Source organism: Neoarius graeffei, chromosome 8, assembly GCF_027579695.1.
Source record: "Neoarius graeffei isolate fNeoGra1 chromosome 8, fNeoGra1.pri, whole genome shotgun sequence".
In the NCBI taxonomy this organism is placed as follows: Eukaryota; Metazoa; Chordata; class Actinopteri; order Siluriformes; family Ariidae; genus Neoarius; species Neoarius graeffei.
This window is the reverse complement of record NC_083576.1, coordinates 13,530,924-13,544,959: the sequence shown is the minus strand read 5'-3', so window position 1 is coordinate 13,544,959 and position 14,036 is coordinate 13,530,924. Positions and strand designations below refer to the sequence as shown.

General features: G+C 42.3%; 2 protein-coding genes across 3 annotated transcripts; one reads left to right on the top strand and one right to left on the bottom strand.

Annotated features, from left to right (window-relative positions):
* The first annotated feature begins 1,275 nt into the window (after positions 1-1,275).
* On the top strand, positions 1,276-13,919 carry tmem33 (transmembrane protein 33). 2 transcript variants are annotated; one of them, XM_060926848.1, is made up of 9 exons: positions 1,279-1,377; positions 1,488-1,566; positions 4,839-4,931; positions 5,072-5,166; positions 10,109-10,296; positions 10,445-10,512; positions 10,589-10,722; positions 13,033-13,116; positions 13,207-13,919. In XM_060926848.1, exons 3-9 carry the CDS (start codon positions 4,875-4,877, stop codon positions 13,334-13,336), a joined length of 756 nt encoding a protein of 251 aa, XP_060782831.1. In that variant the 5' UTR covers positions 1,279-1,377; positions 1,488-1,566; positions 4,839-4,874; the 3' UTR covers positions 13,337-13,919. The 2 variants fall into 2 exon arrangements, with proteins under 2 accessions (XP_060782830.1, XP_060782831.1); XM_060926847.1 differs by lacking the exon at positions 1,488-1,566 and having other exon boundaries at positions 1,276-1,377; positions 13,207-13,918.
* LOC132889859 (cylicin-2-like) lies at positions 2,211-4,210 on the bottom strand. Its single transcript, XM_060926688.1, has 2 exons — positions 4,175-4,210; positions 2,211-3,446 (listed from the first exon to the last, which is right to left on the bottom strand). The coding sequence occupies exons 1-2, from the start codon at positions 4,208-4,210 to the stop codon at positions 2,211-2,213; spliced, it is 1,272 nt and encodes a 423-aa protein (XP_060782671.1).
* Positions 13,920-14,036: the final 117 nt, after the last annotated feature.

Here is a 14,036-nt window from a genome sequence, read left to right as displayed (position 1 = left end):
ACTGACTGGCTACTTTAATAGGAACTTGTTCTTGATTCTAAGATTTCTGTTCTTGGCTGGCAGGAGTAGAACCCAGTTTGGTCTTCTGCTGTTGCATGCTGAGATGCTTTTCTGCTCATTACGGTTGTAAAGAGGGATTATATGAGTTACTACATCCTTCCGTCATTTTCTTCTGACCTCTCGTATCAACAAGGTGTTTCCACGTGCAGAACTATCGCTCACTCGGTGTTTTTTGTTTTTCGTACCATTCTGTGTAAACTCTAGAGACTGTTGTGTGTGAAAACCCCAGGAGATCAGCAGCTTCTGAAACACTCAAACCAGTCCATTTGGCACCACAGTGAAAGTCACACTTTGAGATCACAATTTTTCCCATTCTGATGTTTGAAGTGAAGTGAACATTAACTGAAGCTCTTGATTTGTATCTGCATGATTTGATGCATTGTGCTGCTGTCAAGGTGATTGGCTGATTAGAGAACTGCATAAGACAGCAGGTGTATCCTAATAAAGTGACCTGTGAGTGTACAGTGGTGCTTGAAAGTTTGTGAACCCTTTAGAATTTTCTATATTTCTGCATAAATATGACCTAAAACATCACATCCGATCTGTCCATGAACTGAATCTCAAGAGAAGGTGGGTCATGCAGCAAGACAACGACCCTAAGCACACAAGTCGTTCTACCAAAGAATGGTTAAAGAAGAATAAAGTTAATGTTTTGGAATGGCCAAGTCAAAGTCCTGACCTTAATCCAACCGAAATGTTGTGGAAGGACCTGAAGCGAGCAGTTCATGTGAGGAAACCCACCAACATCCCAGAGTTGAAGCTGTTCTGTACGGAGGAACGGGCTAAAATTCCTCCAAGCTGGTGTGCAGGACTGATCAACAGTTACCGCAAACGTTTAGTTGCAGTTATTGCTGCACAAGGGGGTCACACCAGATACTAAAAGCAAAGCTTCACATACTTTTGCCACGCACAGGTATGTAATATTAGATAATTTTCCTCAATAAATAAATGACCAAGTATAATATTTTTGTCTCATTTGTTTAACTGGGTTCTCTTTATCTACTTTTAGGACTTGTGTGAAAACCTGATGATGTTTTGGGTCATATTTATGCAGAAATATAGAAAATTCTAAAGGGTTCACAAACTTTCAAGCACCACTGTACATGCCAAGCAGAACAAATAGGAGGATTGTAAATATAAGTTTCAACAGTAGGTGGAGCCAAAGCACTGGTGTAAGGAAATGCAGAAGAGAAGAAGAAGTTGTTGTAAGGTCAGCTGACCTGTCGCGTTTCCTGTAAATCAGTTTGAGACGCAGCTATTAGCAACCACTGGATTGGATTTTTATTCACCTCAGAGACGATTAAGAAGACAATATAGGTATTTTTTTTTAAAGATATGAGTGTTTCAGTATGAAAAGCTATATGTTTATAAATATACAAAAAAAACCACCCTGGTGTGTGTAGTTTGAAGGTTAATTTGTTTCTCAGCAACGCTGCCGCTTTTCTAGATGTTTCCATCACTGAGCGCCTGAGACGCCATGGCGTTAAGACTGGTTTAACAGAATGAGTGAGTTATATAAATATACTTGGGGATAATTAAAGTCAGAATTTATGTGTTACGTTTAAAACAACACGTTAGATATTTTTTTTTTTAAAAATCCAAAGAAATGAAATGACCCGGCGTAGAATGACCACGCGATCTTCCTAGCGTTAGTGATCGAGGGATGTGGGCTGAATCTCAAACTGCGCCTCATTCTATATTCATAGTGCACTACATAGGGAACGGAGTGTGCACTTCAAAGGCTGTAAGTTCACTATTTAGGGAACAGGTAGCTATTTGGGATTCGGCTTTCCTGGACTGTATGTTCCACCTGGATTGTCAACATGGTCGAATTGAAGGTTTTTAAAACTGTTCATTTATTTTTTCTGTGTCCTTTTATTTTGTGTGTAAATGCAAAATAAACAGGCTCTTCAGTAGTGTCCTGAGGATCCCATTGGCTGTGTTACGTTTATTTAGTCACAAGATACAAAGTGAACTGGTCAGAAACTGTCTGGAAAACTGAAACAATACCTGAAGGGTTTTTATTTTTTAAATTCTGTTTGAGTGACTCAGTAGTGGTGCCACACTAAGTATTAACAGTAATTTCTCAGTATAACAACTTGGTGATGAAAGTGTGACTTAAAATATTAAGTGGGATTTGTTTTGGGTCATCATTCTGTACTTTTGTCCTTCCTTTTCACCATCCAGTCTTCCTTCCGTCCTTCCTTGCGTCTGTCCCACCTTTCTCTTCCTTGCGTCTGTCCCACCTTTCTCTTCCTTGCGTCTGTCCCACCTTTCTCTTCCTTGCGTCTGTCCCACCTTTCTCTTCCTTGCGTCTGTCCCACCTTTCTCTTTCTTCTGTCCGTCCTTCCTTCCTTGCGTCTGTCCCATCTTTCTCTCTTCCGTCCTTCCTTCCTTGCGCCTGTCCCATCTTTCTCTCTTCCGTCCTTCCTTCCTTGCGCCTGTCCCATCTTTCTCTCTCTTCCGTCCTTCCTTGCGCCTGTCCCATCTTTCTCTCTCTTCCGTCCGTCCTTCCTTGCGTCCGTCCCATCTTTCTCTCTCTTCCGTCCGTCCTTCCTTGCGTCCGTCCCATCTTTCTCCTTCTTCCGTCCGTCCTTCCTTGCGTCCGTCCGTCCTTCCTTGCGTCCGTCCGTCCTTCCTTGCGTCCGTCCGTCCTTCCTTGCGTCCGTCCCATCTTTCTCCTTCTTCCGTCCGTCCTTCCTTGCGTCCGTCCCATCTTTCTCCTTCTTCCGTCCGTCCTTCCTTGCGTCCGTCCCATCTTTCTCCTTCTTCCGTCCGTCCTTCCTTGCGTCCGTCCCATCTTTCTCCTTCTTCCGTCCGTCCTTCCTTGCGTCCGTCCCATCTTTCTCCTTCTTCCGTCCGTCCTTCCTTGCGTCCGTCCCATCTTTCTCCTTCTTCCGTCCGTCCTTCCTTGCGTCCGTCCCATCTTTCTCCTTCTTCCGTCCGTCCTTCCTTGCGTCCGTCCCATCTTTCTCCTTCTTCCGTCCGTCCTTCCTTGCGTCCGTCCCATCTTTCTCCTTCTTCCGTCCGTCCTTCCTTGCGTCCGTCCCATCTTTCTCCTTCTTCCGTCCGTCCTTCCTTGCGTCCGTCCCATCTTTCTCCTTCTTCCGTCGGTCCTTCCTTGCGTCCGTCCCATCTTTCTCCTTCTTCCGTCGGTCCTTCCTTGCGTCCGTCCCATCTTTCTCCTTCTTCCGTCGGTCCTTCCTTGCGTCCGTCCCATCTTTCTCCTTCTTCCGTCGGTCCTTCCTTGCGTCCGTCCCATCTTTCTCCTTCTTCCGTCGGTCCTTCCTTGCGTCCGTCCCATCTTTCTCCTTCTTCCGTCCGTCCTTCCTTGCGTCCGTCCCATCTTTCTCCTTCTTCTGTCTTGTCCTGTCTGTCTTTCCATACTTACACGGGGGACACAGTGGTGTAGTGGTTAGCACTGTCACCTCATAGCAAGAAGGTTCTGGGTTCAAGCTCGGTGGCTGACGAGGATCTTTCTGTGTGGAGTTTGCATATTCTCCCTGTGTCTGCGTGGGTTTCCTCCCTGTGCTCCGGTTTCCCCCACGATCCAAAGACATGGGGTGACCTTGAGGACCTGGAGGAAACCAGAGAAACTAGGGCTGGATCGGTGTATTCGACTGTGTGGATATTCATTCATTTGATAGGCAGTCAGCCCCCCCCCCCCCCCCCCCCAAAAAGCCATTTCAAATCAAATGTATTGTGCTTTTAACAATGTGCATTGTCATAAAGCAAATAATACTGTACAGTAGTAGAATCCTTAAAAATTAATACCTTTTGATTAAACCGAAAGATGTCTGGTGCAGCGTTGTGCTGTCCATCTCAGCTGAGAACAGAACTGTCTGGATGGTCCTTCAGTCAAGCACAACAGTCATATGGGAGAACAACTTAACAACTCTCGCGTGCAGACTTAGAAACTTTACTGCACTTTGTTTTCAAGTGTGTTAAACAAGACTTTTTAAAAAGATGCACATGCTGTTTTTTCTCCTGAAGTTATTATAAAGTGTATGCGCTCTGGGTGAAAACACTGCAGCTGGATAAAGGACGTGCCTGTTCCTACGCTCATGTATTAGCATTACTAGTAGTTGTAGTACCACCACTACTCCCTATGTACTCTGCAGCTATGCGCCGTTTCTCCTTGACGTGGCATCGTGTTTATGAAATTAAAGCATGCATGAACACAGTTTTGCAAACGCACGTGCACAAATGGTGAAAATGCACGCACACACTTCGCATAACCCCTGACCCCTTGAAACTTATTTGATTTCTATAAATGTTTGCTGCTGATTACTCCCAGAGCTACAGAGCTCAAAAAACAGTATTTGGGACGATCTGAGAGGAAACCCACATGAATGTATGAAGAACAAGTGAAGCATTGCACAGACGTTAACCTGAGCTCAGTATTGAACCCTGTGAGGCGGCAGTGACGCACACTGCATGATGGTTCTTTTGGTTAATGTTTTAAAATGTGTGTGGAGTTTTTGTGCATCGAGGAACAGGTGTGGTGTTTTTTGTTTTTCCCCTCGGTCACTGATTTTATGTAAATTTAATTTTTTTTTCTCTGAATGAAAGAACTAAACTGTAGCCTGAAACACCTTTTTTTTTTTTTTTTTTTTTTTTTTTTAAATAGGTACTGATAGACTGTTTATTTTTCTAGTTTCCACAGTAAACTGCTTGCATGTTATTAAATTACTCAGTAGTATTAAAATACAAGTTGATGGTACTCTATACGCATTGCTAAAGTTGAGTATTGTGGGTGTCATTTATTTTTTTTCCAGGATAGAGAGAGGTTTTTTTTTTCTTTTTCAAGAAAGATGGCCGACACAGAGCAGCGAGATCCTCCTCCTCCTCCTCCACAGATTGGACCTGCGGTGAGGGGCACAAAATATTTCAGCACGGGTTTACTTTCATCTTTTGTGTCTGATTTAGTTTTAAGTGTCAAACAGTACCTAAATATGAATTGAGATTAGTTCCAGAATATAAAATTAAAAATGTTTTGTGTGTCTTGCAGCAATTCCTGTTGAGTAACAAACTGGAGTCGGCCATGTGGCTCTCGCGGCTCTTCACGGTCTACTGCTCCATCATGTTCATCCTTCCTCTGCTTGGGTTAGTCATTTATCAGAGCAGCTCTGACCGGAGTCTGTTTCCCTATATCTTCTGTTTACTTTCATTGAGTAAGTAGTTTTACAGTTGACAGGGGGAAGGTGTGAGTATCACAATATGTCCAGTGTTTGGGATCTGATTAAAACTTTTTAGGCCTCATTTATCGATCTTTTTAGTAAAATTGTGTAAATGTCTGCTCAAACTAAACTAAAATTTCTATGGGCTTTAGAAAACTTTCAGAAACGCTGAATAAAGTTTTAATTTTTCTTCTTTTCATACTCGTGTGCGGATGTTGATCACCTCGAAAGTGCAAACAGTGTTCCTGGCGCAGTTCATTTGCATATAGTGAGATCCTTCAAATTCCATAAAGGGTCAAGTGCACAGACAGTTGTGAGCAGGAAATGAACGATGAGGGTAAAGGCTGAAAGGCATACGTGGAATTTTTGGCTCACTTCTATGGCAAAACAAATTATTTAGTAATAAACACTAAATATTCCATCAGCTGGCACGTCTGCTTAATACACCTATGCACAGATGGACCAACCAGTCCACTATTTACACAGTGCCGTTATTTTTGTCATATATGGTCTTAAATTATGGATTCTTGTTGGTTTTCATAGAATGTTCTCAGAGGTACTCATATGCCGCTTTTCCACTACCAACGCGGCTGAGTTGGGCTGAGCCGTGCCGTGCTGAGTTGGGCTGAGTCGAGCTGAGCGGGGCTGTTGGGATTGCATTTCGACTACAACCGCGCTGAACCGTGCTGGCTGGAAGTGGGTGGACACATTGGGTGGAGTTAGCGAAAGTGGGTGGACGTCACGTGATGTCGTTAGGTGGCGCAAACAGTGACATCGGTGATCTTTTAAGCGGTAGTCTCACGACCCGGATAGTAAACAATAAACATGGAGTCGTTAGTGTTGCTGGTCTTGGTGCTGTGGCTTGTTGTCACCGACAACGCCAACAGATACTGGCAAGAGTGTATAGATGAGGCGAGGCGCATAAGGCTTCAGAAATTCTCGTAATTCTTCTTCCGGGTTTACGGTGTTTACAGATCCCAGCGTGCTCGCAGGGCATGTGAGGACACTCCTCCTCACCAATCAGTGCACAGGGGAGTGTCTCCTCATGCCCCTAGCCCCACTCGGCTCGGTTTGGCTCGCTTCAGCCCCACTCCAAAACCGTGCGAGTTTTGGGTGCTAAGCAGGGCTGAAGCGAGCTGAGTCGTGCTGCTCTAATGGCCCTTTTCCACTACCCTTTTTCAGCTCACTTCAGCTCGCTTCAGCTCACTTCAGCCCGACACGGCTCGCGTTTCGACTACCAAAAACCAGCACGACTCAGCTCGCTTCAGCCCTGCTTAGCCCCTAAAACTCGCACCGTTTTGGGGTAGGGCTGAAGCGAGCCAAACCGTGCTGACTGAGGTTGGGGGCGTGAGCAGACACTCCCCTGTGCACTGATTGGTGAGGAGGAGTGTCCTCACATGCCCACACACGCCCCGCGAGCGCGCTGGGATCTGTAAACACCGCAAACCCGGAAGAAGAAGAATTACGAATTACGAGAATTTCTGAAGCCTTATGCGCCTCGCCTCATCTATACGCTCTTGCCAGTATCTGTCCGCGTTGTCAAGCCACAGCACCAAGACCAGCAACACTAACGACTCCATGTCCTCCATGTTTATTGTTTACTATTCGGGTCGTGAGACTACCGCTTAAAAGATCACTGAATCAGTGACATACAGAGCATCGTGGACGAGTTCGCGGAGCGCAAGGCTCGTCGTATGCCCTTCAAATAATGCGCGCAGTAGGCTATTGATGTTTTATTATGAGCCATGTACAGTATGTCGCCTAATGTTTTTTTTGTTTCTGAGTTACATGTTCGTTTGAAGGACTTAATGTACAAAATAACATAGTTGCACCCCGTAGTGTTGAAATTGGTAAACACAGTGCATTCAGTGAGGTTTGCACCACCCTCCTTTTATTTCTGACTCTTCCTGTCACTGCTGCAACCTCTGAGCGCTCATTCGTATGCCCTTTAAATAATGTGCGCAGTATAGGCTATTGATGTTTTATTATGAGCCATGTACAGTATCCTAATGTTTTTTGTTTCTGAGTTACATGTTCGTTTGAAGGACTTGATGTACTAAATAACATAGTTGCACCCGGTAGTGTTGAAATTGGTAAACACCGCAGTTGCGGACATTTTGTAGCCTAAAATGATGTTATGATAAGCTTTAATAAAGGGTCCGGTCATTTGCCCCGCCCCCGGCCCGGCTCTGACTTGTTCCGCCACTGTCACTGATGTCACTGTTTGCGCTGCTTAATGACATCACATGACGTCCACCCACTTTCGCTAACTCCACCCAATGTGTCCACCCACTTCCAGCCAGCACGGTTCAGCGCGGTTGTAGTCGAAATGCAACTCCAACAGCCCCGCTCAGCCCGACTCAGCTCGACTCGGCACGGCACGGCTCAGCCGCGTTTGTAGTGGAAAAGCGGCATAAGGTAGTCGAAACGCGAGCCGTGTCGGGCTGAAGCGAGCTGAAAAAGGGTATAGTGGGGCTGTTAAGCTCTTATTATCAGAAGAATTGTGCACAAAATGAAAAAAGCATGAAACTTTCAGAGTTTGTTCTTGAAGGCATAAGCTTTAATTTGAGACGTGGAAGCATTCTCAGTTTGACCTCTGGGGTCAGCTAGAGGTCATTGACCTCCATGATGGCACATTTCTATGCATGAAATTAGAAAAGGCTGTATTTTAACTTCAGGGGTCAGGTAGAGGTCATTGACCTTTTGAAATTTGAAGTTTCTATGCATGAAATTCTAGACGGGTGTATCTTAGGATCTAAATGTGATAGAAATGTGAAGTTAATGTGCATTTCCTTGTTTCTGACAATGAGAAACCCATTTTTGATACTGATATTACTCTTACAGGTCATCTCTGGGGTCAGCTAGAGGTCACTGACCTCCAGCATAATGCATATCTATGCACGAAATTAGAAACGGGTGTATCTTAGGTTCTAAATGTGATAGAAATGTAAACTAAATGCGTATTTCCATGTTTCTGGCCATGATAAACTAATTTCTAATGCTGATATCATTTTTATAAGTCACCTCTGAGGTCAGCTAGAGGTCACTGACCTCCACGATAATGCATTTCTAAGCATGAAATTAGAAACAATCTATCTTTGGATTAAAATGTGAAATACTGTAAATGTAAAGTAAATATATGATTCCATGTTTCTGGACATGACACAACTCATTTCTGATAAGTAAAACATCTCCAGTGGTCACAAACTATGTCAGAAGCTGAACACAGTTGCCCCATTTCCATTGATAATTTCAAAGTGAGTAATGTTTTGGAGCATTTGCTCTCATTTGCACTAGAGTTGAAGAATACAGTATATTGTAATTTAATTTTCAGTCATTTTAATGTTGGACATTGATAGGGCAATTCTAAATTCACAGGAATAACTATATGTCAGTCTAGCAGAGGTAGAGATTCAACGGAATTTTCATGTTCATGTTTTGTGTGTAGCCCATTATTTTCGCGGTTCAGAGTGGGGCAAGGGGTGTGGTTTTTCAGTGTTCTGTTTTCAGTGTTCTGTTTTCAGTGTTCTGTAGTTACAATTTGTAGGCCAACATTGTAATCCCCAAAGGTCAAGGCCCTTAGAATAAATGTAGATACTATAGTGATTTTAAAATGTTCTTTATGGAACCTGTTCAACTGTTTACACTGCATTTAGAGTTTTGATTGTAGTTCAAGTTTTTGATTAGTTAAAGTTTATAATTTCTGACAAGTTGAAGTATATTTCTGTCATGTTCATATTCATATGGAATTGTTTCTTACAATCCAAAACACATGAGATTTTTATATAGATTTATCAAAATGTGGGATGTTTCCCAACCTTGCCTGTTCTCCATGATGTTGACCTCTCAGAATGATATCAGTATCAAAAATGGGTTTCTCATGTACAGAATCATAGAAATACAAATTTGGTTTACATTTCTATCACATTTAGAACCTGAGGTACACCCGTTTCTAATTTTATGCATAGAAATGCATTATGCTGGAGGTCAGTGACCTCTAGCTGACCCCAGAGATGACCTGTAAGAGTAATATCAGTATCAAAAATGGGTTTCTCATGGTCAGAAACAAGGAAATACACATTAACTTCACATTTCTATCACATTTAGATCCTAAGATACACCCGTCTAGAATTTCATGCATAGAAACTTCAAATTTCAAAGGTCAATGACCTCTACCTGACCCCTGAAGTTACACCTAAGCGGAATATCAGTATTGTATGTGATTTTTTTCATGTCCAGGCACATGGAAAAACACATTTATTTTACATTTACATCACATTTAGATATTAAGATACAGCCTTTTCTAATTTCATGCATAGAAATGTGATATCATGGAGGTCAATGACCTCTAGCTGACCCCAGAGGTCAAACTGAGAATGCCTCCACGTCTCAAATTAAAGCTTATGCCTTCAAGAACAAACCCTGAAAGTTTCATGCTTTTTTCATTTTGTGCACAATTATGCTTAACAGGCCCACTAGTAGTGGAAAAGCGGCATTAGTCCCTGAATAGTGAACTAGCATGAGGATGTTTTTGATGGACTGTAAAACATTTCTGTGAGCACTCACCTGGACAAGGGTGTCTGATAAATTCTGTAAACCTAATAAAGTTATGCAATTAAACTTGATAGTATATTCCATAAAATTTTGGTTGGTTAGTTAGTTCTTTCCCAAAAAAAATTTTTTTTTTTTTTTTTAATGAATACCAAATTTCATGTGTAAACACTTGTATTTCTGACTAAATCTGTTTATGTACAGCTTGATAAACAAGGCCCGTTGTTTATGGAAATGCACTGATCACCTGATGATACTGGGCTGGTTTCATTTTGTCTGCAACCAAGTCTGCTAAACGAACTCCTCTTGTCTCTCAGACCAGTGGCAGCGGCTAACTTCTACCAGCGAGCTCTGTTGGCCAACGCTTTGACCAGCGCTCTGCGTCTGCACCAGAGGCTTCCTCACTTCCAGCTGAGCCGAGCCTTCCTGTCGCAGGCGTTACAGGAGGACAGCTGCCATTACCTCCTCTACTCGCTCATCCTGGTCAACTCCTACCCCATCACCAGTATCCTCCTTGACGATATACGCCTGATTTTTAGAATGTGCACACATCACGTTTCTGACTTTATGGGACACAAGTGAAGTAAAGTTCCAGTGTTGTGAAATGTAACTCTCGAGTCTGTGACCTTTTGATCCTTGACAGCAGTTTTCAGTGAGCATTTTCCCCGTGTTCCTCTTCTCACTTCTTCATGCTACCACATACACTAAGAAAGTTCTTGATGTAAGTCAGTTTAGCCATAAAGCCTTATTGTTTTAAGCAGAGACTTTTTCACGATGCTGCTCATTTCCTTCTTTAGACGATGGGACCGGGCAGTCTACAGTTCGTCCGGAACTTCCTGAACAAGCTCACAGCCAATCAGCAGAACATTCTGAAGTTCATCGCCTGTAATGAGATCTTTCTGATGCCAGCTACTGTCTTCATGCTCCTCAGGTAGCTTTGAAAATCCAGTTTTCCTTATTTAGTATTAACTTCAGCAAACCATTCTGATTGGTTAGATTCTGCGAGGGCAGTTCTGACACCAAGGCAACTCACAGGTTTGTATGAATGTACTCATTCTAATGCTTTATCGTTTCTTTAGCAACAGATAATCACAGGGAGTTGTATGGTGGATGTGCGGCATAATCTAAGACGAATAGCGAATGATTTTAAAGAATAACACACTGAAGATCATGCTTTTATTTAACAATTATTCACCGAGCCTAGGGTAGATAATTGGTTTTAGTATAAATACACAGGTGGTGATTTAAAATTTTTTTTTTTAATATTCAAAAGCATGCAAATGTATGGCACAGACTTGTCACTTATCTACGCCGACTCACTTTGAAATGGATAAAATATACTCAGCAAAAATAAAAACTTGACACTCATTATTTTTCAAATAGTGTTTAGAAACTTTCCTTGAAAGAGTTCTTGTTGTGATTATGGTTAAATGCATTGTCAAGGGCATTACGTCACACATTCATTCTACTGGTTGGGCCTACGTAGCACGTGCGAGAGCACTGCACGCTAAAATCACGTTTCCACGTGACACAAGTGACGTGACCTATTGATACACGTGCAATTGATCTCACGGTAGCAGAATAGAGTGTCATCTCAGAAAAACAAGGTTTTATGGTTAATTATTCGTTAATTTGCAATGCCACGACTGTCAAACATTCAGCGTGAACGTGCCATTGGCATGCTGAATACGGGAACATCCGTCACTGACGTTGCGAGGGTTATGGGATGCAGTCGACAGACCATCCATAATCTCCAGACACGTCTCCATCAAACTGGCACCACAGCCAACCGTAAGGAACCCTCCACAGAACTTGCAGGAGCTTGGTGCCATGTTGGTACAAATATGGCGGCGCATTCCCCAAGCTGTGTTCAGACGCATCATCTAATCCATGAGGAGACGTTGTATCGCAGTTGTGAACGCCCATGGAGGACACACCCGATATTGACATGATTTCATTAAGTTGTGACTCACAGTTTTTGATCATGGACATTGTCGTCGCATTTCCGGTAGAACTGATTCCATGACAAACATGATCTGTATGCTATAGCATCTTTAATGACAAGATAATTGAATAGTCGTTATTTCAAACCTATTTTCCAAAATGTTCAAATTATTGACTTTGAAACAAGTGTAAAGTTTTTATTTTTGTTGAGTATAAATTGTAATCCCACCTTACCTTTGAATAGTTTTAGACCAAACTTTGTAGCATCTTTAGTGCTTTTAGGAACAGCATTTTCTTTCATCGTTTGTAATTATACCCCTGCTCCGAAGGAGGGTGGTATACTGGTTTACCTCTGTCTGAAACACCCTTTTTCAAAGCAACCACAAATCTTAGCCACTTGGTACGAAATTTCAGCTTGGGGTTCTATACCGTGTATACTGTTTACCGACTGAATGTATTCACGAAACACACAGGGTGGATTTTGATGCTATTTGAAATCCCTGGGGAAAGAGACTGCTCTTTACTTACTTGTTTCAGGGTTAATCATTTGTTGAAGTCAACACAAGTGTCCTAGTCCTTCGATCGCTTGCATTCTGATATAAGCGAGAGCGGGGGATACGCAAGTGAGCAGTAGCTCAAAGTTGATCTTGTTCTTCCACAGTGACAGAGTGATTGGCTGCCATTTTGCGGAGTCGCTCGAGGTGATTATCGAGAAATAGTCTGAATTTCTCGACTTCATGAAAATAATATAAGCCTGGTGGTGTAATGTGGCACACAGAGTGCATCATTCTGTTTATCGATTTACTCTTATGGGAAGACGGAGACAATTTAGTCCTGTTCTCACCTGATATGGCCGCAGTAGTCATTCTATCGTGTGTTTTTAAAAAAAAAAAAGCGCTCTCCTTCCTTCCCTCAAGAGAAACCATGAACAGTTCTGCTTTTCCTGTTATACAGCATGTTTTTTTTTTCCTTGCAAGCTTAAGTGGAGTATCTGTTATTATAGAAATAATGTATTAAAATATACACGTTTTAATATTAGTCACGTTACAGCTGGATATACTGCCCAAACCATTTATTTATTGCACACCTTCTGACCAATGAGATTTGAGCGTTCAGTTGTACTGTGGTATAAATGTGCATGTCTTCAGGATGGAGGGCTTTGCATTTTTCAGAACCTTTTGTCTTGTAGACATTCCATAATAAGTGGATCTATAAGCACTTGTATTCTCTGGGTTCATGTGCCACCTCACCATGTAGTGGCATTGATTTTCATGTAATTTTTACTTTTTCTCCTCAGCGGACAGGGCAGCCTGCTGCAACCCTTTATTTATTACCGCTTCCTGACTTTGCGTTATGCCTCCAGACGAAACCCTTACTGTCGGTAAGCATGCCCTTTCGCTTCACTTGCTTGCATGTGTGGGGTTGAAGTCTGAGCTCTGATCATCCAATTTGGTTGTCCTTCCTTTCTCAGGACCCTGTTCACAGAGTTGCGGATTCTCCTGGAGCACTTTGTGATGAAGCCTGCCTGCCCCGCCTTCTTCAGGAGAATGTGCCTCAATAGCATCGCCTTCATCAGCCGTCTGGCCCCTACAGGAGTCTAAATGCACTGTATCAACACATACTTGAGCTCCAACAAAGTGACTAGCTGTGAGAGTGAGTTCCTCCAATGTAGATTTCTAAGGAGGCAGTTCCTGTTCTTTGCATGGAGAGCATTTTTCTATTTTGGAGAAACCCCACCAGTCTGAGAGGCAGAGCAGCAAATGTTATATACTTCCCAGTGTATTATAAAATCGCCTCAGCTCTTTGGTCAGTGCTGCTGAAAGTTTATTTATAAAATTACTAAGGATGGATGCTTTTCATACAGGAGTGGATGAAACAACTATTTAAGCTTAGAGTAAATAATTACTAGGTTTATGTAGTTAATTAGCCCTTCATATGTAGGGAAGAGTTTCTGTTGAATTTTCATGGTCTGATTTGTTCAATTTTATGACTGTAGTTAAAGCAGGTTCTTGAAATCAAAACAATCTGGTGGTTAGTTCTTTTTAAAGATTTGTGAGTAGGAAAGGAAAACCCTGATTAGATTAACTCATTTATTGAACACAATTGTAATGTGCTGCCTTGAATGTGATTTGTTCAAAGTTATATTAAAGGCATTCTGGTTTTAATTCTCATTAAAATCCAGTAACACTATTAAAGTCTCTACTTTGAAATAGGTAAGCTGTGAGGAGCGATAATACTTGTTTCCAAATGCTACTCCATTTCTGGCACATTGCTATACTGTCAAGTCTTTATAGGCCTAGA

Excerpts from the sequence above, each read along its gene's own strand:
- LOC132889859 (XM_060926688.1), bottom strand. The coding sequence starts at position 4,210 with ATGCCACGTCAAGGAGAAACGGCGCATAGCTGCAGA. Across the intron at positions 3,447-4,174 it reads AAACGGCGCATAGCTGCAGA|TATGGAAAGACAGACAGGAC; the intron begins GTACATAGGGAG and ends CCCCCGTGTAAG.
- tmem33 (XM_060926848.1), top strand. The coding sequence starts at position 4,875 with ATGGCCGACACAGAGCAGCGAGATCCTCCTCCTCCTCCTCCACAGATT. Across the intron at positions 10,723-13,032 it reads ACTGTCTTCATGCTCCTCAG|CGGACAGGGCAGCCTGCTGC; the intron begins GTAGCTTTGAAA and ends TTTTCTCCTCAG. Across the intron at positions 13,117-13,206 it reads AGACGAAACCCTTACTGTCG|GACCCTGTTCACAGAGTTGC; the intron begins GTAAGCATGCCC and ends TTCCTTTCTCAG.